This window comes from Myxocyprinus asiaticus, chromosome 40 (genome assembly GCF_019703515.2).
Source record: "Myxocyprinus asiaticus isolate MX2 ecotype Aquarium Trade chromosome 40, UBuf_Myxa_2, whole genome shotgun sequence".
NCBI lineage: Eukaryota > Metazoa > Chordata > Actinopteri > Cypriniformes > Catostomidae > Myxocyprinus > Myxocyprinus asiaticus.
The window spans coordinates 11,897,864-11,922,515 of NC_059383.1; the positions used below are offsets into that span (position 1 = coordinate 11,897,864).

The following is a 24,652-nucleotide window of genomic DNA, read 5'->3' on the forward strand; positions in this document are numbered from 1 at the left end:
TTTAATTGTAATTATTTTAAGAAATAAAATGAGTATTTATGAATGTACTGCTCTTTCTCTTAGACATGCAATTGAAGTGAACAAAAGGGACTACCGTGCCTGGTACGGACTTGGACAGACCTATGAGATCCTCAAAATGCCTTTTTACTCACTTTACTACTACAGAAAGGCCCATCAGCTCAGGTGAGTGCATCATATAAATGAATCAGTCAGTCAGAGTTTTTAACAGAACTATTTTGGGTTTCTTTTTTAGTAATACACTGTGTTTTTGTGTTATCTTTAGGCCGAACGACTCTCGGATGCTCGTGGCTCTTGGTGAATGCTATGAGAAATTGTCTCAGCAAGTTGAGGCCAAAAAGGTTTTCGGCACGGGAAAAGACACTTTTCTAAAAATAACAAGGTCTTTTCACTCCAATGCAAACTTCATGCTTTTATCTTGAGTTGTGTTGTCTTTGTTTTTGTGGGTACAGTGTTACTGGAGAGCATATTCTGTTGGGGATGTGGAGAGAATGGCTCTTCTGAAGCTGGCAAAGTGAGTGAGTCATTGTTCCATTATGTCAACGTGAATTTCTTTAGATTGCTTTAATGATGTGATGACCTGTTTTGGCAATACATTGTATGTTTTAGGCTTCATGAGCAACTGAATGAATCTGACGATGCGGCACAATGCTACATAATCTACATTCAGGATATTTTCTCATGTGGAGTAAGTCACTGGATTGGTTCATGTTAGTGCAAGGCATCTGTAAATATATACAACAAAATGCTTAACTCTCATACAGGTTGTTTTTTGGAATATTATAATGCTTAAAGATGGCATTTGCCATCCTTAATGTGGCATTCACCAGTGAAACAGAATGTTCAGGGGGAAATAATGTTTGGATTGTAAAAATTGGGCTATAATATTATTAAAGGAACAGAATATAATACAGTGATCACATAATTATGAATCATAACTGTATATTCTGTGATCTTAGGAGCAGTTGGAGCACGCTGAAGTGAGCACAGCTCTGCGATATCTTGGCCAGTATTACTTCAAGAACAAACTCTATGATGAGGCTTCTCTCTGCGCTCAGCGCTGCTGCGACTACAATGACGTGAGTTTCGACAAATCCACCTCACTGAGGCCTCGATTTTGAGATCACATGATCAGCCAAATTGTACTCGCTTTGTCAAACCCCCACCTATTATCAGACACTTTCACTCACAAAATAAATGAATCATGGCTGACTGCAAACAGCACATTTATACAGTGGCATCAGTAACTAGAGGTAGACCGATATATCAGTTTTACTGATTAATCGTGCCAATAGTTGCTTTTTGGCACTATCGGTTGCCGATATATATATATATATATATATATATATATTTTTTTTTCCACTCATTTTTTTTCTTTTTTTTTTCTTGTCAGTAACTTCATCTGGTGAGGTTACATACAAATACAACACTTTTATACAGACACACTCTTATTCACATACAAAACTCTTCATCTGATGAATATATAGGCTATAAAAAAGCTTAAATTATTAATTACATTTTCACATAACTATCTGCCATTTCAAAATAAGAGTCCTCTGTGTATTTTGGGCTTGTTATAGTTAAAAGTCCTGTGTTATGTACCAAATCAAAAATTTTCTGGTAATTATTGGGATTTAGGTTGCACAATAAACTGCTTTTGGGATTTTATTAATTTTGGACTCTTGTAGCTTCAATGTATGTGCCTGTCATTGTAAAGAATGACAGTGTTTTGTACATTCTATAAATTGGTTTTAAAAAACTATTGGCCGATTAATCGGTTATCGATCTTTTCCACCACCTTAGTTCGGCAAAATCCACTATCGGTCGACCTATATCGGTAACCATTTACTAAGACGACAGCCATAGAAGCCAGTGCAAAATTTACTGAGTTGACCTTTTAAAGGAATATTACTGGTTAAAGACAAGTTGAGCTCAATCGACAGCATTTGTGACATAATGTTGATTATTAGTACAAAATATTATTTTTCCTTGCCCCTTGTTTATTTATTAAATGTGCACTCAGTAACTTTTTGCTTGTGTCATCTTGGACTTACAGTGACTCCTAGTGACTGTAGTTTTCAGTTACAGATGCCATTGTAGAAATTCACTATTCACATCAGCCATGATTAATTTAATCCAAGAGTGAAAGTGTCCAATAACAAGACCGTTACTGAGATTAAGCGAGGAGTATTCAGATGGTCATGTTATTCTAAAATGGCAGCCCCCAGGGCGCCCCTGCCCCATGTAGAATAAACAGCTTTTATAAGTTTACTGATGATTAGAGTCTTCATCTCGTGTGAGTGGACATGATTTTATACATATGTTTCAAAATTACAATTAATTTCTTTAGGAGTAAAACTTTTTTAATGGGAAAAATTACTGAGTGTACCTTTAAGTAGAAAATGTTGCGGTTGCAGTAAGGCACTTTTAATTAAAGTGAATGGGTCTAGTCCATAAACATTCAAATACACACTGTTTCAAAAGTATAGTCACAAGATGTAAACATTGTACATGTTAACATGATTTTAGTGTGATAATATTGCTTACTAACCTTATCTGTGCAATGTTATATCCAATATTTGCTGCAATATTTATAAAACTTGTCACGACAATGTAACACTGGTTAAGAATGGTAAATTCCTGATTTTATCAAACTAAAATAATATTAACAAGTATACATTTTCACGTCTTGTGGCAATACTCTTGAAACAATGTGTATTTTAATATTTATGGACTGGCCCCATTCACTTCCATTGTGAGTGCCTTACTGTAATTGAGACTTTATACACACACACACACACACATATATATATACACATACACAGTTGAAGTCAGAAGTTTACATTCACTTAGGTTGAAGTCATTAAAAAAAATGTTTAACCACTCCACTGATTTAATATTAGCAAACTAGTTTTGGCAAGTTTTTAGGACATCTACTTAGTGCATGACACGAATAATTTTTCCAACAATTGTTTACAGACAGATTGTTTCACTTTTATTTGACTTTATCACAATTCCAGTGGGTCAGAAGTTTACATTCAATAAGTTAACTATGCCTTTAAGCAGCTTGGAAAATTCTAGAAAATGATGTAAAGACTTTAGACAATTAGCCAATTAGCTTCTGATAGGAGTTGTACTGAATTTGTGGACCTCCACAAGTCTGGTTCATCCTTGGAAGCAATTTCCAAATGCCTGAAAGTACCACATTCATCTTTACAAACAATAGTACACAAGTATAAACACCATAGGTCCACACAGCCATCATACCACTCAGAAAAGGAGACGCATTCTGTCTCCTAGAGATGAATGTAGTTTGGGGCGAAACATGCAAATCAATCCCAGAACAACAGCAAAGGACCTTGTGAAGATGCTGGAGGAAACCGGTAGACAAGTATCTATATCCACAGTAAAACGAGTCCTATATTAACATAACCTGAAAGACTGTTCAACAAGGAAGAAGCCAATGCTCCAAAACTGCCATAAAAAAGCCAGACTACAGTTTGCAAGTGCACATGGCGACAAAGATCGTACTTTTTGGAGAAATGTCATCTGGTCTAATGAAACAAAAATTGAACTGTTTGGTCATAATGACCATTGATATGTTTGGAGGAAAAAGGGTGAGGCTTGCAAGCCGAAAAACACCAGCCCAACCGTGAAGCATGGGTTGGCAGCATCATGTTGTGGGGTGCTTTGCTGCAGGAGGGACTGGTGCACTTCACAAAATAGATGGCATCATGAGGAAGGAAAATTCTGTGGATATATTGAAGCAATATCTCAAGACATCAGCCAGGAAGTTAAAGCTCGGTTGCAAATGGGTCTTCCAAATGGACAATGACCCCAAGCTGACCCCAAAGTTGTGGCAAAATGGCTTAAGGACAACAAAGTCAAGGTATTGGAGGGGTCATCACAAAGCCCTGACCTCAATTAGATAGAAATTTTGTAGGCAGAACTGAAAAAGCTTGTGTGAGCAAGGAGGCCTTCAAACCTGACTCAGTTACATCAGTTCTGTCTGGAGGAATGGGCCAAAATTCCAGCATCTTATTGTGAGAAGCTTGTGGAAGGCTACCCAAAACGTTTGACCCAAGTTAAACAATTTAAAGGCAATGCTACCAAATACTAACAAGTGTATGTAAACTTGCAGATTTTAGGCAGTGGAGTTTTGTTATTGGCTTTCCAGTTTATAGAACTAATTGCAGTTTAGCAGAGGATGTTGCACCAGTAACCAAACTGGTTTGCTAATTATTATTATTTTTCCAGGCCCGTGAGGAAGGCAAAGCTTTGTTGAGACAGATCTCTGCTGTGCGAGAACAAGGAGAGCCTTCATCTACAGACCTGTCCTTACCCTGTGTCTTCAACCCTCTGTCCAACAATGCAACTCCAGTTAGAAGAGTGTCTCCACTAGATCTGTCTTCTGTTACACCCTAATGCATGTAAATCAAGGATTGGGTGCTTTTCTGGTTAGTCAACTCCACAGATCCTGAGGAATTCAACATTCTGACTGGAGATTTAAAACTTTATTTAATGCTGATGTTGGAGAAAAAACAAGCAGTTGGATAACTGCTTGTATAGACAAAAGTGTCCATTATACCAAATGTCTTCTGTGTTTTTGACAAAACAAAATCATAAAATTAACAGATTTCAGTGTAATCGTTGAGACAAAATAAGCAGGAGCACAACTAAAAATCAATTTATGAGTATTGGCTGTTTTATTGCAAAGCTCACAAATCTAGTTCTGATTGTATAAATGGTGAAACAAAAACATGCAGACGTACAAACATGACAAACGGTGAAAAACACACACCTCCAGCCATGCAACCTTCCCAAACTTGTGCAAAACAGCAGCCAATGCAAGAACGTAGTGCTTTAATCTATGCATTTGGCAACTTGCATTAAGCACGTTTATTTGGTGATGTGCAGAGTAACACTGAATTCTTCCAGAACAACTCTTGTACTCAAAAAAAAAAAAAAAAAGACAAGTAAAAAGCAGCACCCGTTAACAACACATTTCAAAAAGTAGTAACTGACAAACATGGAATTTTTTGTTTTGTACAAATTTACATATATGGTTTAACACTACCTGTATACAGTTTGTTTTGGATTGCATACGTACTTAAATAATTAACACATTTTAAAAGCATTTGGGGTAACATAAAAATGTATAGGTTTGGTTCACCCAAAAATGAAAATTCTATCATTTACTCACCCTTATGCTGTTCCAAACCCAAATGACTATCTTTCGTGGGACATGACTGGAGATGTTAGGCAGAATAAATTAATGCTTCAGTCACCATTTACTTTCATTGCATCTTTTTTTTTCCTCCATACAATAAAAGTGAATGAGGACTAAGGCTGTCATTCTCTGACATTTTTTTGTGTTCCACATAAGAACGTTTCTTTTATGGGTTTGGAACAGCATGAGGGTGAGTAAAACAATTACAAAATGTAGCATTTTTAGGTGAACTATTAGTTTAAGTCTTTATATTCTAAAGCATTTAATACAGTCTCCAGCTGAAATTAGTACATTACCATAACATTCTCCTTTTACAAATGGAAACCCTCAAAAAATGTAATAAAAAATAATAATTTTGAAACCAGTCTTCACAGAAAAGACACAAAAAATAGTAGAATCAGGCCACCTTATAATATGAAAGCGTAAGAGTAATATGTACATTTAGATAAGATATAAAAGCTTAGGTTTGAACTTTAGTGTACAGGTCCTCAGGCTCTTAATATTTGACCCGCAGCTGGATGGGAGTAGACGGAGGGGAAGGCTGCTGTAAGCGTAACACGTGGGTGTTGGGCGTTGTGGCCTCGGGCCGCTGTGGAGTCTGCCGGCCGTGTGTTTTGGACACTGTGTGTGAAGGGAACAGGGAGCGGAAGAAGGGACGTTTTTCTGGAGGCTGGTTCTCTACGTAAGCTACTGCTGCACCGCAGCCTCTCTTCTTGCAGGATCCAGATGTTATGGGGGGCTTGGGTGGCTGAGTGCTCTGCAGCTGTGCCAGCATCTCATCTTTCCTGAGGAGGTCTGCTTTGACCAGCTGCAAGCTGGTATGCAGCTCTACCAGCATTTGATTCTAGCGGACAGAGAAAGAGGAAGGAGAGGGCAGCCAACTGTTAGAGAGGCCAGAGGGCAACAGGTGAGGGTGGAAACTGGAGTTCTGAGTAGTGTGGGTTTAATTCTACTCGATTAGATTAGAAGACAATCAGGATACAATCAAAGACAGGAATATCACAGAGAGGAGAATTTAAAACAAGGCATGTTAGTAAAATAAGAGGAGTTAAGAGGTCTAGAGGAAGGGATAAGTCATGTATCATTCTCAAGTCATTATTTGGATTTTATTCTTGGCAAGTAGTTCCAAAATCTAAACCAGGGTGAAAAGATTTAGGGGGTAAACAGAGAATATAGGAAGAAACAAAGACAGGAAAAGGTGTTGGTGCAGGATAGGGTATGCATCCAGTTACACATGATAAAACATTTCTAACTGTTTACTACTTCAATGAAATGTACATTTGTTAAAGTACAATATGTGAACTTAAACTGAATCAGAATTGCTTGCTAAGCTTCTTAATGTGTCCTGCCCTTAACATTACCTAAAAGCTCAATGTTTGCACATGTTACCTGATTGGCGAGTTTACTGTCTGCTGATGAAAGGGCATGACGAAGTTTCTCCCTGTCTGTGTTACGGCAGCACGCTCTCTCTCCAGACTGCAGCTTCATGCCTAACATCTGTAGCTCCATTTGCAGCTGCTTCAGGTTCTACCAATCCAACAGATTTAAATGATTAGATTAGATGACCTTTTCGGAGCTTGGAAGTGTTGGACCCCATTGACTTGCATTGTATGGCTATGGATAGTTCACCCAAAAATGAAAATTCTCTCATTTACTCACCCTCATGCCATCCCAGATGTGTATGACTTTCTTTCTTCTGCAGAACACAAATGAATATTTTTAGAATATCTCAGCTCTGTAGGTCCATACAATACAAGTGAATGGTGACCAGAACTCAGAAGGTCCAAAAAGGACAAAGGCAGCATAAAAGTAATCCATATGACTCCAGTGGTTTAATGCATCTCTTCTGAAGCGATATGAAGGTGAGAAACAGATCAATAATTAAGTCCTTTTTTTTTAATTATAAATCTACACTTTCACTTCTACATTCTGGTGTGGAAGTGACTTTCACATTTAGCCACCTACTAGTTGGGGCTGGTCAAATGTGGAGATTTATAATAAAAATACATTTAAAATTTTTTTAAATATTGATCTGTTTCTCACCCACATTTACCATATCGCTTCTGATGATATAGATTTAATCACTGGAGTCGTATGGATTACGTTTATGCTGCCATTATGTCCTTTTTGGACCTGAGTTCTGATCATCATTCACTTGCATTATGAGGACCAACAGAGCTGAGATATTCTTCTAAAAATCTTCATTTGTGTTCTGCAGAAGAAATTAAGTCATACACATCTCAGAAGGCATGAGGGTGAGTAAATGATGAGAGCATTTTCATTTTTAGGTGAACTGTCCCTTTAAGCTTGAGTCTGTGTAGCACTGGTATAAGCTACTGTGCAACACTAACATAGAACTGTCTATTGAAGCGTTTCTTTGCACAATGAGAAATGCAAGTACAGAAATGCTCACCCTCTGGCCCTCCTCTAGTTTGCGCTCAGCTGTGGTTGTCAGAGTACCCGTGGCACCCGTAAGAGGCATGTTCTTTTGGAGACGCTTCAGTTCTGGGGAACAGTGTAGAATTAACCGCTCTTGTCCTTTGTATACAACATCTGTCTGATCACAAGTCATTTTAACAGTTTAATGGTTTCCAAAGTCTACACCCCTTCTCCTTTTTGAACAAAACTTACCAAGCGTTTTCAGTTGCAGTTCTGTTCGTTTCAGGTCCAGCTCAGCCTTACACTGTTCAAGCTCTGCTTTACACTGCATGAGCGCCATGCTTTCATGTTCAGTGTCCCGCTTGTGTGTTGAACTTGAAGCCAAACGGCGCGAGCGCCGTGGACCGTTGGCATCGCTCAGAGGTGGGAACATAGGAGCCGGGGCTATATTTCTGTCTTCCTTTTCCTTAAGAGCTGCAGTAAGCTCTCTGATCTCCTCATCTCGCTCCTGCAAAACAAAACTTCAGTGTTCAAAATCTTTCCTTACAGGAGTCGCTCCTATTACCAGTGTTTGGTAACGTTACTTAAAGTTAATTAATTAAAAGGTTATTTTTATGGAAAGTGAAGTGTTACTTTTGCATTACTTTTCTCTCACAGCCGCTTTCTCTTCTGCTATGCTATGCATTCCATACAAATAAGCCATGCACTGCATACAAGAGACATTACAGGTCATGCTAGCTACTGTACAACACTTATGTCAAAATAACTTAGTAAACAAACAGATATTTCGAAAGTACGCATGGAATCGTATTTAATGCTACCAAAATGTCACACAAACGGTTTGTTTCATGAATCAAACTATTGTTTATTATAAAACATAAATTTAGAATATTTTTAGAAACTAAAAGGCATTTTCTCTGCGAACACAATCAGTGTAGAACATTGCTCGGAGCGACAAATCCAAGGTCTTTTCTCATCCCATTCTCATAGTTATAGGGAGCTGTAACATGGAGCAGTTCGGCTGCATAAGTGAGTGAATTGATTAAGTATTTCACTCTGTGTATCATGTCGTGGCCAGTGGAAGACTAGTCTTATAATCCCTCTGCCTAAACGCATTTACTGATTTAAAAAAAAAAAAAAAAAAATGTATGCAGTGTGTATTAACACATGAATTAACCACGTTTTACTCAACCGAATGTCGATGTCGTATTACTTAAAACAGTGGTTCTCAACCAGAGGGCCGGGACCCATTAGGGGGCCTCGGCACACTTCCAAGGGGGCCTCAAGATGACTTAAAATTAATTAAAAAAGAAATATTAAAATAATTTAAATAATCCTACTTAATTAAAATGCTAAAAAAAATACTTTAAAATGTATGCCTACAAATTATAAACAGACTCTTTCTGAAACTTCTAGAATAAAAAATTATCCATGATTAATTATTTTAATCAGACACGTCTAGTTTCGGGCGAGGGGGGCCTTCAAATATTGTCTTGGACAGTGGGGGACCTTGCAGTCAAAAAGGTTGAGAATCACTGCTCTAAAACACGAAATGAACATGCGCTTTAGCGAGTTGATTGACAGTAGGGCTGAAACGATTAGTTGATGTTATCGACAACTTCGACAATAATAATTGTCGACAAAACTTTTCGTTATCGAATAGTTGTTTGATCTCATTTAACATAACATGAGATCAGATATGAAACTAATGATGGCGCACGAAAGCAGCACTGCAGCTCGCACATGACTCCTATGAGTCACGTGAAGTGACCCGATCTAAGAGGGAGAGATTGAAACTGCACCCGGCTGATGTACACTCCGGCGTGGGTACGCTCGTCCCTTGCGCACACTTGCTCAAGTTAGATTAAAACGCAATGGCTCGCCACGAAGTGAATCATAATACAAATGTGTTGCGGTGCGTATCTTATCGTGAAGAAAATCAGTGATATGCAGCTCTATTAAGAAAAGAGAGTTAAAGATGGATTGATGTGAACAAAAAGGTGAGAGGGTAGTCTTCGCCCATTATATACCCTGCAACTAAATACTTTTTTGTTTTGGCTTGTTTTCCAATAAAATAAAGTACATTTACTTTAGGAGCTATACTGCAGAAGTAAAAATTTGTTGTCTGAGAATGTTGAATATAATATTAAATATTTAAAAATATCTAAAAATCCTTAAAACAGGATACATTTACCTGAAGCAACATATATTTAGACTTGGTTTCATTGAATAGATCTTGAATAAAAATATATTTTGACTTTACTGCACTGGCAGATGAATAAACAAGTGAAAAAAATACACTTATATTCAAAATTAACTTCAAAATACATTCTCTGAAAGCAAGTCTAAATATTATATGTTGTTTCTCAGGTAAATTTATCTTGTTTTAAGGATTTTTAGATATTTTTAAATGGAAAACAAGACAAAACACTTGATCACAATATGATTTTTTTTTCAGTGTTTTATTGTTACTGAATGAAAAGTAATTTCCTTTAATTAAATGGATGTCAATTAAAAGAGGATTTTATCCTCTTTATTATTAGTAAGCACGTTTATTACAACCTTTTAAGTCAAGGTACAAGAGCTAATGATTAATCATTGCAATAATAGACAGAATAGTCGAATACTCGTTACATTAGTCGATTATCAAAATAATCATTAGTTGCAGCCCTAATTGAGAGGCGATGTCTGTATCTAAAAGGTGATTGGCTCCTTTAGGCAGGACTTCCTTTCTACATCCATTGACTGTTGGGTGCAAGAGCTTCTTGGTTGGGTGTTCCAATTTCTCCCATTCATTTATATAGAAGTGACTCGTCTCTGCTAAATAGTCACTGGCCTCACACTCTATAGAACTACAATGCCAATCATGCACTACGTCTCCTCCCCGAAATTTGCACACTTTTACTCCTGTACAGTAGATGTGTACAAAAGCAACACATTACTTTATTTAAAAAGTAACTTGGATATTATGGTCTAAAATAAAAAATATTGCATTACTCATTACTCAAAAAAGTAATCTGATTATGTAACGTGTGTTACTTTTATCGCGTTACCCCCAACACTGCCTATTACTATGAACTCCTGATGGTCAGTGTAGTGATAATCATAGCAACGTCAAAACAACAAGTATTTTTCAGGTGCACAGACCTCCAGCTCTTGGCTGTAGTATTTCTTCAGGCTGCTCTTCAGGTTGTTGATTTTGTTTTCACATCTCTTCTCCATCAGATCCCTCTCACTCTCCAGTGTCTCACTGCACAACGAGGGAGAAAGCTTAAACATCGACTTAAATGAAACATATTTGAGGATCTTCTGCACCATGAAATGGGCCGAGTACCTGAAGTCATCCTGCATGCGACTGATGACCTCCATCATCTCAGTGCAGACCTCTTCTCGAACCTTGGCCTCTTGTTCCTCTTTCTCCTGCCGCTGTCGCAGCACCTCACGCTTCAGAACCTCGATGGCTTTCAGGAGCGCCTGACAAATGCAAACAGATCCAGCTATAATCCCTTATAACATCTATAACAATAATGACTCCACAAAGTCTCTTCCAAAACCTAAAAAAATACCACTGGTGTATACATAGGCAGAAATAGAGCATCTTAAAGTGACAGTTCACCAAAAAATGAAATTGGACGCCGACTGCGAGCCAGGGTTCTTCACCCAACATCAGTGTCTGACCTTACTGATGCTCTTGAGTCTGAATGGGAGCAAATCTATGCAGCTATAAAATCCCTATGGTTCAAAAATGCTTTAGCTATCAATAAAAAAAAAAAAAAAAAGGTTTTCACAACGTTTTTCTACGATTCTGAAAAAGTTGGGACACTTGAAAATGCTAAAAAAAATACATTCTATTCACCCAGTGTTATATCAAAAGCACTACAACGACTAGGGCTGCAGGTTTAATCGAAAAAAGACTGCTGCTCCAATTAACTAATATTGAAACGTGTTAATTTCAGAAAGATTAATGATTAAGATCTACTTCTGTTGAATTAAACAAATGTTTAAGTTTTCCCCCATTCATCCATTATGCAGGTCTTCAGCTGCACAATTGGTCTTCATTGCCGTATTATGCGTTTTGTAATGCGCCAAGCATTCTCAATTGGAGACAGGTCAGGACTGCAGGCATGCCAATCTAGCACCCGCATTATCTGCTTACACAGCCATGCATTTATAATCTGGGCAGTTTGTGGTTTGAAATTGTCCTGCTGGAAAATGCAGGGATGTCACTGGAATAGACAATGTCTGGATGCAGCATATGTTGCTCCAAATCTGTTCATATATTTCTGTATTAATGGTACCCTAACAGATGTTACCCATGCTATGGGCACTGATACAACCCCATACCATGACAGACACCAGCTTTTGGACCTGACCTTGATAACAGCTTGGATGGTCCTGTTCCTCTTTGGCACGGAGAACATGACGGCTGGTTTTTCCAGTAACAATTTGAAGTGTGGACTCATCGGACCACAAAACACAATTCCACTGTTCTACTTTCCATCTCAGATGAGACTGAGCCCAGAGAAGTTGACGGCGCTCCTGGACAGTGTTGATGTATGGCTTCTGCTTTGCATAATAAAGCCTTACAGTCACGTCATGTTGGATTTACTGTAATAACGAGATGCGCTGCGCACATCTTATGTTGTTCCGTGCAGACGTATATAAAACATCCATGGCAGATGGCCCCATCCTGATTTTCTTCTGCTTTTGTGTATATCTCATACTAAATTGTATCAAAAATTCTAACATAAAATAAAGGCAATCTGAGTGAACACAAAATACAGTGTTTAAATGATAATGTTATTTATTGAAGCAAAAAAGTTAGCCAGTACCAACTGGGCAGTGCGAAAAAGTATTTAGTTACTAAATCCCCAAATCTATGAAACTGCATTCATAATGGGGTTCAGCTGGACTAGACACACCCAGGCCTGATTACTGCCAGCCCTGTTAAATCAAATCAACACCTAAATAGAACTTTTTCAGCAGCAAGAAGTTGGCTAAAAGGACTCACCCAGTAGCACACTATGCCAAGGTTGAAAGAAATTCCAGAAATTAGGAAAAAGGTGATTGAAATACATCAGTCTGGGAAGGGTTACAAAGCTTTTTCAAAGGCTCTGGGACTCCAAAGAACACAGAGCCATTATCTCCTAATGGAGAAAACTTGTCACAGACCTTCCAAAATTCCTCCAAGAGCACAGTGACGACTCATCCAGGAAGTCACAAAAAAGCCAAGGGCAACATCCAAGGAACTGCAGGTCTCTCTCGCATCAATAAAGGTCAGTGTTCATGACTATCAGAAAGACACTGGCCAAAAATGCCATCCATGGAAGAGTGGCGAGGCGAAAACCACTGCTAACCCAGAAGAACATTAAGGCTTGTCTGAATTTTGCCAAAACACACCTTGATGATCCTCAAAACTTTTGGGAGAATGTTCTGTGGATTGATGAGTCAAAAGTGGAACTGTTTGGAAGACAGGGGTCCCGTTACATCTGGCATAAATCAAACACAGAATTCCACAAAAAGAACATCATACCTACGGTCAAGCGTGGTGGTGGTAGTGTGATGGTGTGGGGATGCTTTGCTGCTTCAGGGCCAGGGTGACTTGCAGTAATTGAGGGAAACATGAATTCTGCTCTCTACCAGAAAATCTTAAAGGAGAACGTCCGGTCATCAGTCTGTGAGTTGAAGCTCAAGTGCAACTGGATTATGCAGCAAGACAATGATCCAAAGCATAGGAGTAAGTCCACCTCTGAATGGCTCAAAAGAAGCTAAATTAAAGTTTTGGAGTGGCCTAGTCAAGTCCTGGCTTGAACCTGATTGAGATGCTGTGGCAGGACCTTAAATGGGCAGTTCATGCTTGAAAACCCTCCAGTGTGGCTGAACTAAAGCAGTTCTGCAAAGAGTGGACCAAATTTCCACCACAGCATTGTGAAAGACTGATTTCCAGTTATCGGAAGTGTTTGGTTGCAGTTGTTGCTGCTAAAGTTGGCACAACCAGCTATTAAGTTTAAGGGGACAGTTAGTTTTTCACATGGGTGACATAGATGTTGGATAACTTTTATATTTGAAAACTGTATTTTGTGCTTACTCAGGTTGCCTATGTTTTATATTATATCTCCTTTACACACCGAGATTTCTTGAATCTTTTAACTATATTGTGTACTGTAGAGGGTGAAATGACCAAAATCCTTCCCGTTTGTTTTTGGGGAACATTGTTCTCAAAGTGCTGGATCATTTGCCGATGCATCTGTTGGCAAATTGGCGAGTCTCGACCTATCCTTGCTCTTGAAGGACTAGGCTTTTTTTTTTAGGCTCCTTATACTATGACACAATTGCCTCATCTGTTTCACATCTGCTATTTTTCATCACGACAGATTGTTTATAGTCCTAAATTTCCCGTCTCATCTTTTTTGGAGTGTGTTGCAATCATCCAATTTTAAATGTGTGTGTGTATATAACAACAACAATAAAATTCACTTAGTAAAACATCAATTAATGTGTTGTTGTAATGATTTTAATATAGCACATGGTGAATCGAATTTACAAATCATTCCTTTTCATTTTAATAGCATTTTCTATACTGTCCCAACTTTTTCAGAATTGGGGTTGTAAAATGACTGAAGCGCTTACGATTGTTTTTTTTTTTTTTTTTACTAGAAAATGAACTGGATTTACCTCAGGATCAAACATGGTAATGTCTTCTTCCTCATCACTCTCCTCCTCTTCCTCCTCTAGTAGAGTGGTGTTGTTGGTGTAAGTGGGCTGCTCACGAAGCAGAGACAGGATGTAGGCCACACGTGTCCTACTGCATGGGCCATGTACCAACTGAATGATCAAAGATTTGTCAGTGGTGAATTTTAAAATTGTCTATGTGCAAAAAACTAAATGTTCTGGCAGAGAAAGAACCATCTTGTCACCTGAGTGGCAATGGCAGAGAATTTGAGTGCTTGAAGTGTCTCATCATAAGTGGAGGCACAGGGGTTGATGTTGACCACCATGCAAGAGCGCCCATGACCACAGAAGAATCTCTGAAGAACCCTGGTTAACTTGCTGTCTCTGAAAGGAACAACCAGTGGAGGCCGAGACCTGCGGCGATGTGAAACCAGAAATCACTGTGATTTGCGGTGTAAAATTTCCTGGGATATTAAAACCATGCATGCAATGCTTCAAATCAACCCTGTCAGCTCATTTGAGCACAAACCTCAAACTTAACTAAATCATACGCCCACGCTCACCAACAACAGTGCATAGTCACAGGCGTTTCGGTCAGAGGAGTCCAACTGAAAACGACAGGTTTAATATGCCTCAGTTACAATAGGCAGATGCAAATGGTGGTGTTGGTATTTACTTATTGGTTTGGTTGTGTCTCAGAGCAGTGATGCAGCGCCCCAGTGTAAGCAGAGATGTGTTGATGTTGTTTGCTTCTTTCATTCTCTCTCCATTCTGCTGGTCTTTACAGCGCTCAGACCCTGCCAAATCACACACTGAGAGCCTGCCGGAGGAAAGAATTCACAATGCAATAGTGCACAATTCCCATATCAAATCCTGTATATCTGACCAACCTCTTGGCTTTCTTTCAATAAACCTCTAAAATAATTTTAAAAAAGGGAAAAGGAGGAATACACTTATTTTTAATATTCAGATATTAAATTAACATATAGAATAAAGAAACAAACAAAGTTGTAAGGTCTGAGACTTACTCGCTGATTCGAGTCGCCTGTCCCAGCTCTGCTTGTGGCTGGACATGTAGAACGCGGATAGTAAATATACTATGACTAAAAAAGGAGAGAAAAACTTAAATTACTGTGCAACACCACAAGATGCCTCATTTTCACCTAAATACCATGTTGTCTTAAAGCATTTAAGGCAATGATAATGCTCCAAGGCATCACCCATACTCCAGTAATGTAATAATGGGTATTATGAAGACATTAAGCAGGCACCTGCGGCTGGAGTTGTGGTTTAAGTGAGTGCTGGCAAAACTTTGGTTGCGTCGTCCAACTTTAAGCACTTTCCAGGCCTCGTCTGCACTTCGTACCTGAATCCAGGTCAAATCTAATGAGAAGACAGGAATGATTCAGTGAACACTTTACCTACAACAGATAGCCAAATCCGAAAATCTAGCCCAGGAACATGCCTCAAAGCAGATACCTATAGAAAAAAAAGCACTTTTCAAAGGGTTTTCTAGCAAAGACAAAATTGCTAGAAAAGTAACTGTCAGTGCCATTTATTGTGGCACACCAAATCAGCTAATTATCAAAATGTGATTGGTATATTAGCTGAACTTTGGCTCTGTATGATTCTTACCCTTCACATAAGGGTTTCCGTGTTTGTCATCGCTAAGGCGTAGAGTGGCTCTCTTGCAGTACTGAAGTGAAGGTGGAGCATCCAAGAGATCGTAAAGAAATTCGTTGTAGATCTCATAAAACGAGACCCACACTGAGAACTGCACCCCCTCTGCCAGATCTTCACCACCACCACTGAGGGACAGGCCATTCGCCTCCAGACAAACACCATCTGAATCTGAGGCACAAAGACACCAGCTTTGAAGAACTTCGATTTCTCAAAAAACTGTTGTTTTGAACATAAGGATTGTTATAGGAATAGTTCACCCAAAAATGATAATTCTCTTATCATTTACACACTCATGCCATCTCAAAATCGTATGACCTTCTTCTGTGGAAAACAAACTAAGATTTTTTTTTTGTAGGACACGTGGTGTGTTTTTGTCCATACAATGAAAGTCAATGGGGTCCAAAAATTTCAAGCTCCAAAAAAGGACAAAGACAGCATAAAGGTAATCCATACAACTCGGGTGGTTTAATCCATATCTTCTGAAGCTGCAAGACCAAAAATAAGACTCCTTTGTCACTATAAATCAGCAGTCTCTTGTGTGAAGCACAAGGAAGTGTGAACAAGCCTTGTATGGATTACCCTTATGCCCTTTTTGGAGCTTGAAAGTTTTGGACCCCATTGACTTGTATGGACAAAAACATCATATATCCTAAATAAAATCTTTGTGTTTCCGCAGAAGAAAGTCATAAGTTTAAAATGCTATAAGGGTGAGTAAATGATGAGACCGAATTATTTTTGGGTGAACTATCCCTTTACGATGAGCTACAAAATGTTGGCTCAGCCAATGGGGTCACTTTGAGAAAGGACTACCAGTTTGACCATTCAATGGCAAACAGCAGGAATGTTTAAAAATTGTGCAAAAACAGTCATTGTTTTCGCAATTCTCTTTGATGCCACTATTTGTGCAGAAAGTACCCTATTACCCAGCTCTAAAAAAACCTTTTAGAAACTGTGTGGATTGTCAGCAACATTGAGGAAAAAATAAAAAAAATTAATGTACAAACTTTCCAGATGGTTCTCTCATGGAAAACAATGTTGTACATGAATGCCAGATAGATCCTCACCCTCCAGTTGTGTTGCTATGTGAATGGTCACTGAGAGTCCACTGATGCCGCTGTCCCAGGACAGGCCTGCACGCAGCCTAGACTGATGTCCACATGAGATCTCCTCCTGGACAAACAGACCGACAAGTGACTGTCCAGGAAAAATTGAAAACACTTAAAATGATAGTTCACCCAAAAATTTTAATTCTCGCATCTTTTACTCACCCTTATGCCACCCCAGATGTGTATGACAAGTGAATGGTGGCCAGAAAGGCAGCATAAAAGTAATCCATAAGACTCCATTGGTTTAATCCATCTCTTCAGAAGCAATATGATAGGTGCGGGTAAGAAACAGATCTATATTCTATATTTTTACTATAAATTCTCCTCCCTGACCAGTAGGTGGCGATATGCACGAAGAATGCAAATCACCAAAAACAAAAGAAGAAAGTGAAATTGGAGATTTGTAGGAAAAAAGGACTTAAATATTGATCTGTTTCTCACCCGCACCTAAGTCCTTTTTTCCTACAAATCTCCAATTTCACTTTCTTCTTTTGTTTTTGGTGATTTGCATTCTTCGTGCATATCGCCACCTACTGGTCAGGGAGGAGAATTTATAGTAAAAATATAGAATATAGATCTGTTTCTTACCCACACCTATCATATCGCTTCTGAAGACATGGATTAAACAACTTTGTTGTATGGATTACTTTTATGCTGCCTTTGTGCTTTTTGGAGCTTCAAAGTTCTGGCCACCATTCATTTGCATTGAATGGACCAACAGAGCTGAAATATTCTTCTAAAGATCTTCATTTGTGTTCAGCAGAAAAAAGAAAGTCATACACATCTGGGATGGCATGAGGGTGAGTAAATTATGAGGGTATTTTCATTTTTGGGTGAACTATCCCTTTAATCAAAAAAACAAAACAAAAAAACATTGACAGTGCACTGCAAACTGCTGATTTTAAGTATGACAGCACTGGGACGCTTCAGTCCATTTGTTCCACTTCGCTTGTCTGAGTTCACTTCATAGAACTCCAATTCTATAGTTCACAACATTGTAACCAAACCATTTCCATATTGGAGTAAAAATGAAGTAGCTTGCCATTATTGTCCAAAAAAAGTTGGCTACTTTTTTATAGAACTGTTGGATAACTTCTAATTTTTTGTTTCTTTACCTCTTTCAGCAGAGCTTCACGACGCACTTCCTCAGCACGGACCTCACCAGGGTCCAGCTTCCTGACCTCCTGAGTCAGAACAGGCTTGAGATCCATGGTAGGATACAGACGCCCAGAAAGCTTGAGGAATATAGACACCAAAGCCCGTGGCAGCAGACCCGCCTCTCCACCGGTCCCTGTTGAATTAAAGTAACAACAGTATTCTTATTCCTAAAACATCATGTATGCCATCAAAGTTTGATTTTAACAAATTATGTTAAAATGAAATGCTGCCTAGATGAAATCAAACTGATATGCTGAACTGGAGAACAGTGTGTTGCAGCTGTCTTACCCTGTATGGTGTAGGTTTTGCCCGAGTTGGTCACACCATATGTATAGAGGAGCCGATTCTCTCCTCGCAGAACATCTTGTACCATCTCACGTATGGTGTGATCATACACCTCCTGCTGAGAAGTTTGTGGTCCAAATATCTGCACAAATGAAACTCTCTTCATTAGAACAGTGCAATAACATCATCTTTAGTGCCTACAATATCCATTTTTTGTGGTTGTGCATCCACAGTGAAACACTTGTTTCAGACAGCACCATGAAATGGTATATTAGATTACCTTAGTGAAGGTAAACTTGTGCAGGCTTTGAGCAACCCCTCGCTCTGCACTCTTCATGTTGCGGGAGTCCTTGGGAGCTCTTAGGAGAAGACTGTCCTCAGACTGCACATTCACACAGCCCTGAACAGAACATTTCAAACACATTTCAACAAAAACGGATAGTTCCCCCCAAAATTCAAATGATCTCATCATTTACTTGCCCTCATATCATCCCAGATGTGTATGACTTTCTTTCTTATGCAGAACACAAACAAAGATTTTAGAAGTAATTCTCAGCTCTATAGGTACATACAGTGAAAGTGAATGGTGGCCAGAACTTTGAAGGTCTAAAAAGCACACAAAAGGCAGCATAAAAATAATCCATACAACTCCAGTGGTTAAATCCATGTCTTCAAAAGTGATATAATAGGTGTGGACCAGAAAAAGATCAATATTTAAGTCTATAAAACTCCACTATCAAACAGCCCTCCTAAGCACTCTTCTCTGCTAAGTGTTTCTGGAAGATTTGCATTCTTTGTTCATATCGCCACCTACATGGCAGGGAGGAGAATTTATAGTAAAAAATGACTTGAATATTGATCTGTTTCTCATCCACACCTATCATATCGCTTCTGAAGACATGGATTAAACCACTGGAGTCATTTGGATTACTTTTATGCTGCCTTTATGTGCTTTCTGGAGCTTCAAAGTTCATGTCACCATTCACTTGCATTGTACGTACCTACAGAGCTGAAATATTCTTCTAAAAATCTTAGTTTGTGTTCGGCAGAAGAAAGAAAGTCATACACATCTGGGATGGCATGAAGGTGAGCAAATGTTGAGAATTTCCATTTTCGGGTGAACTATCCCTTTAATTGTTTGCCAACAAGGTCCTTACTGATGACCTTCTAAAATGTCTTTCAAATTCCTGTTGTGATTTTTACCTGCTCCTCTCCCCGCTCCTTCTCTGCCTCTGTAAGAGGACGGATCCGTAGGAAAACCTTCAGCTTCTCTGCTCCATCATCAGCGCTGCCTCTTCTGCTCACATCACTCTTAATCTTCACTGACTGATGGTCAGAAGAAAAGATGAAAGAGCCATTAACATCACAGCAGTGAATCTTAAAGCCTGAGGTGAGATATAATTTATAAAGCAAGCAGTTTGTGTTTACTCAAGGACAAGTGCATAACTTACAACTTGTCCGTAATGAAAAGAATAATTGTGAAGGAGCCGCTTAGACACAAGGGGAGACTAAATAATCAACAATGCCAAGCCTGAGGCAAATGTCAAAGCACAATTTGACAATTCAGCATCTTTTTTAAAAGCATGCACACATTTCCATCACTTTGCTTGCACTATTAAAGGGCTAAGATTCAAAACACTTTGGGGCATAATTTGAAACAGTATATCTATTGTTAAATAATTACAAAACAAACATCTTTTCATTAACTACTTTGCTTGAAGGTGTGCTTGTACCAGCTTTCCCTAATATAAATGTCATTTGATTTGATGCTTTGTTATCTAATGCAGTGACACGGACATACATTTTAAGTGTGGCTTTTAATTTGGGCTTGAGTGCCCAAATACCTTTTGTAGCAACTGTGGTCTATTTTCCAATGAGCAGGAGTTCAGTGAACACTACAGTGGCCATCATACCTCTTTAAAAGGAGTGATCGAGTCTGCAGCAGGAGTTAAGACTGAGATCTCAGGCAGTGGAGACACAAACCGCTGAGATCTCATGAGACCCCCAATATCAGCAGCTGTGGACTCGAACACAGCTCCACACACTTCCTCATCAGACAGAACCCCGCACGCAGACGCCAGAGCCATTACACCAGATCTACAATTGAAAACATGTCAAAATCACTCCTCAGCATGAAGGCTTTCACAGTGAGGTTTAGATGTGACGTCAGGATGTTTACGTATGTTGTAATGCTTATTATTTTGAATCTGGAAACAGTAAATGGGCTGTAAATAGAGCAAGGAGTCAGCTTAACAAAACATAAAATTAATAACTGAAGAAAAATAAATACAGAGCTAAAGTTACAAATACAGAACAACAAAATAAATGTTTATTTGTGTAAACCTACTTCATAGACAGATACAATTCATTCGGTTAGCCAGCTAGCTGCACTTCAGTTTACCGAAATCGTTTTTCCTGGTTAGTAAACAATGTCTTTGTCATTTAGCTATACATAATAACAAAACACAAAAATAAAAAAGCAGAAGTCAATACTTGGATTAAATAATTTATTCAATTATTCAGAAGTTGCGTTTGACGTCATTGTATTTGAAAAGACTCGTGTTTTATTTATTCTTACCTTCTTTGTGATGTCCTCTGGGGGAAAAGGTCATTCCAAAATGTAATTTAAGTAATATATGACTATATTACGCCTACAGTTAATCTAGATATCTGACTGCTTTTACACTGTCAACGTGGTATGTAAACGCATCCTTCACTCTGAACGGTTACTGAGACAAAACATTCGAACACTGCGCTCCAACGCTCCACCAATCACCGCGTACTAGACCTCCACCGGCTGACCAATCAGACACGCGGGAGAGAAAGCTCTCATTGGTGATTGGCAGTGTTGGGTAAGTTACTTTAAAATAAGTAATTAATTACTAACCACTAATTACATCTTCTACAGTGTTCTGTGATAATAGATAATTTAATACCAAAAATATTGAGGATGTTGTGATCATGCATTAAAAAAAATAAAATAAAAATATATGAAGGCTAATATATTAACCAATGGGTTGTTAATTTGTTTTGTGTTAATGACATCATTCCTTGTGATGGAATGCACAATTATATATTTTGTTATTCCCAATGATGTGACAAGAAAAAGTGTCACATTAACAGTATGCTATTTTGACATGTACAGTATGAGTAAAAACTTTATTATTTTATGATCTTATAATTTTAATGTCTTTTTGATCTTAATGTTTATGCTTAAATGCCTACAGATAGTTTTATAGACAAATTGCCTATGTATGAGGTTTTTTTCTTACAAAACTAACAAACATATTTATTTATTTTTAATGTAAGAACTGGACCAGATAGTGCTGGAAAAGCAGTAACCAAGAGCCTATAACATAAATAGTTGTGTTTTTGTTACTGCGTAACTTGCATCCATTTTTATTTAATAGTTTTGATGACTTTACTATCATTATAAAATGTGAAAAAGAGTAATAATAAAGAATGAAAGAATGTGTCCAAACTTTAGACTGGTACACTGTAAAAAAAATAAGTAAATAAATAAATAAATAAAAACGTAAAAAGTCTGGCAGCAAAGTTTCCAGATGGATACAGTCAAACTACAGTAAATAACCATACCACAAAATTGCATGCAATAAATTGTAAAAATACAGAGCAGATTTTACAGTCAAAATTAATTAAATTACAGTATATTATTGTTTATAAGTGTTCATTAAACAGTGAAAATCTGATATATTATGTCAAAATACATTAAAAACAACTACTTTTCAAGTTAATCTCTGTAAATATAGGGCTTTTATTGGTTACTTTATGAAACTGCCCAGTCTATCTACAGTAATTTCTTATTAAAATATAGTTTTTTTCATGTACAATAACTAAGAAATAATGTATAAAAACACAATAAGTACATAAAACCAAAGACAAATGTCTGCACATTTACAGTATTAATCAGTCATTTTACAGAACTATTATATTTTAAAAAGTTGATTGGACAGTGGAGAAACAAGCATAGTACATCTTCAATAGCTACATTTAAGGCCAATATCTGTACATTAAGTGTATTTAGAAGTTACTTTATGCAACTGCCCTGTCTACCTACAGTTATTTCCTGTAAGATTTTTGTTTCTCCAAGTAAAAAAATTTATAAACACAGAATATGTACTTTTAATTTATGAGGTTTTTTTTTATGTGAAAAAACTAGGAAATAAGTAGAAATACTTAAAGGAATAGTTCATCATTTTGAACTCTGGGCCCGAATCATGTTTTCATGATCCCTATTAGTAGAAACCAGAACTTCGCTAGCTCCCCTGCTCCACCTGTCCGGTAACACCAGGAAACCCCCTCCTACTCTACTGCATGGGCATATGCGACAGTCTTTGAAATCTATGATAAACGCTTTTCAAAACATGACGCTCACAGTATAATCATACCGGTGTCAGTATGTTATTTGTGCTATTTGGATAGGAACTATTTTTTCTCAAAGACGCACTACCTTCTCAGCCGGTGTAAGCTCCACGAGAGAATTTTTTTTTTTCCCAAGATAACATACTGGCACCAGTATGATTACACTGCGAGCGTCATTTCTTGCAAAATAATGTTTATCATTGTTTTCAAAGACATGTATGCCCATGCAGTAGAGTAGGAGAGGGCTTCCCGGCGTTACCAGATGGACGGAGCAGGTAGCTAGCAAAGTTCTGGTTTCTGCTAATAGAGATCATGACCGAAAACATCATTTTGGCCCAGACTTCAAAATACCAACATATTCCTTTAATAAGTAGCTACAATCAAAGAGAAATTTCTGTATATTTACACAATCAGACATTTTAAGGATTTAACCCATTTTTACACATTCATTGTTTTAATGTAGGTTTGAAGATGTACAAATGTCAATAATTATTGTAAAATACATCCCCAAGTAATTCATACTGACTGCAAATCTCTACACTATTCAGCTTTCATTTAGAAAATGTAAAAATGCTCAAGAACTCAAAGTACATCACAAGTTGCTTTTGAAAGCAGATCTCTTCACATTTACAGTGTTCAGCTAACATTTAAGGGATTTACATCAGCAATCTACAGTCTTTACACATTAAAATGCAAGGAAACACGTTTTACAAGTGTATAAAAAATAAATAGTAAAATTATAGCACAGTTGACTACTTTAAAGTACATTTTCTGTATTATTTTAGTACATGCTTAACCACACATCACATATGTCAGAGGGTTTAAACTCATGGGGTGTTATTTCATGGCATAGTGGTGAGGCACTTTAGAGGATAAGACCAGTGTACAAACCCCATTTCCAAAAAAGTTGGGATGCTTGTCAAACAGTTAAAAACTAACATTTCTCAACGCAAGATTACAAAGAATTTAGGTCTTTTACCATCTACCATATATTGTGAAAAGATTCAGGGAATCCAGAGAAATCTCAGTCCGTGTAGGGCAAGGCCGGAAACCACTGTTTAATGTGCGTGACCTTCGAGCCCTCAGTGGCATTGCATGAGAAACAGTCACGCTACTGTGTTAAATCTAGCCACATGGGCTCAGGAGTACTTCGGAAAACAGTTGTCACTAAACACAGTCCGCCGCTGCATCAAGAAATGCAACTTGAAACTCGATTACGCAAGGAGAAAGCCATACATCAAGCCGAGTTCTCTGGGCTTGAGCTCATCTCAGATGATCCGAAAGACATTGGAAATGTGTGGTGTGATCATATGAATCCACGCTTCAGTTTGTTTTTGGGGATAATGAACGTCGAGTTCTCCGTGCCAAAGACGAAAGGGACCAACCTGAATTTTATCAGCAAAAGGTGCAAAAGCAAACATCTCTCATGGTATGGGGTGCATCAGTGCCCACGGCATGGGTAACTTGCATATGTGTGAAGGTACCATTGACGCGGAGGTGTATATTGGGATTTTAGAGGGACATATGCTGCCATCAAGACGACGTCTTTTCCCAGGAAGTCAGTGGTTATTACAGCAAATCAATGCAAAAAAAATTTATCCACTAATTCATGAAAATCGATTCATGAAAATCGAGTCGATTTGCATTATATTCAGTTCCTTATAACCAAACCTTGCAAGATGGAGGTCTCACTGTTGCAATACCAAATCTGAAGTGTGGTCATATTTTGGGTTTTACA

General features: G+C 38.1%; 2 protein-coding genes across 7 annotated transcripts in view; one reads left to right on the plus strand and one right to left on the minus strand.

Annotated features, from left to right (window-relative positions):
- The window catches only part of LOC127431054 (cell division cycle protein 23 homolog), a 34,214-nt gene extending 15,868 nt beyond the window's left edge, over positions 1-18,346 (plus strand). Inside the window, exons 11-17 of the mRNA XM_051681279.1 lie at positions 64-183; positions 284-359; positions 471-532; positions 628-706; positions 978-1,097; positions 4,276-4,475; positions 18,213-18,346. Coding sequence (XP_051537239.1) covers positions 64-183; positions 284-359; positions 471-532; positions 628-706; positions 978-1,097; positions 4,276-4,443 — 625 coding nt within the window. The 3' untranslated portion in view covers positions 4,444-4,475; positions 18,213-18,346. The remainder of the gene's footprint in view (positions 1-63; positions 184-283; positions 360-470; positions 533-627; positions 707-977; positions 1,098-4,275; positions 4,476-18,212) is intronic.
- Positions 4,451-22,803, minus strand: LOC127431045 (kinesin-like protein KIF20A). Of its 6 annotated transcripts, none has more exons than XM_051681266.1 (19): positions 20,879-22,803; positions 20,445-20,628; positions 19,735-19,857; positions 18,812-18,931; positions 18,535-18,673; positions 18,204-18,379; positions 17,047-17,152; positions 15,935-16,150; positions 15,571-15,682; positions 15,328-15,402; positions 14,976-15,119; positions 14,545-14,713; positions 14,303-14,452; positions 10,962-11,101; positions 10,775-10,877; positions 7,880-8,135; positions 7,662-7,753; positions 6,638-6,775; positions 4,451-6,092 (listed from the first exon to the last, which is right to left on the minus strand). In XM_051681266.1, the coding sequence occupies exons 1-19, from the start codon at positions 20,881-20,883 to the stop codon at positions 5,745-5,747; spliced, it is 2,796 nt and encodes a 931-aa protein (XP_051537226.1). In that variant the 5' UTR covers positions 20,884-22,803; the 3' UTR covers positions 4,451-5,744. The 6 variants fall into 6 exon arrangements, with proteins under 6 accessions (XP_051537226.1, XP_051537225.1, XP_051537222.1 ...); XM_051681265.1 differs by having other exon boundaries at positions 7,662-7,801; XM_051681262.1 differs by having other exon boundaries at positions 7,662-7,801; positions 10,775-11,101; positions 17,047-17,176; positions 21,110-22,803.
- Between the last annotated feature and the right edge of the window lie 1,849 nt (positions 22,804-24,652).

Bases quoted from the DNA above. Each gene is read 5' to 3' on its own strand.
- LOC127431045 (XM_051681262.1), bottom strand. From the start codon at position 20,618: ATGGCTCTGGCGTCTGCGTGCGGGGTTCTGTCTGATGAGGAAGTGTGT. The intron at 18,380-18,534 runs GTAAGACAGCTG...TTAATTCAACAG, and splicing joins CAAAACCTACACCATACAGG to GGACCGGTGGAGAGGCGGGT. The intron at 15,120-15,327 runs GTAAGTCTCAGA...TTCCTCCGGCAG, and splicing joins CAGGCGACTCGAATCAGCGA to GCTCTCAGTGTGTGATTTGG.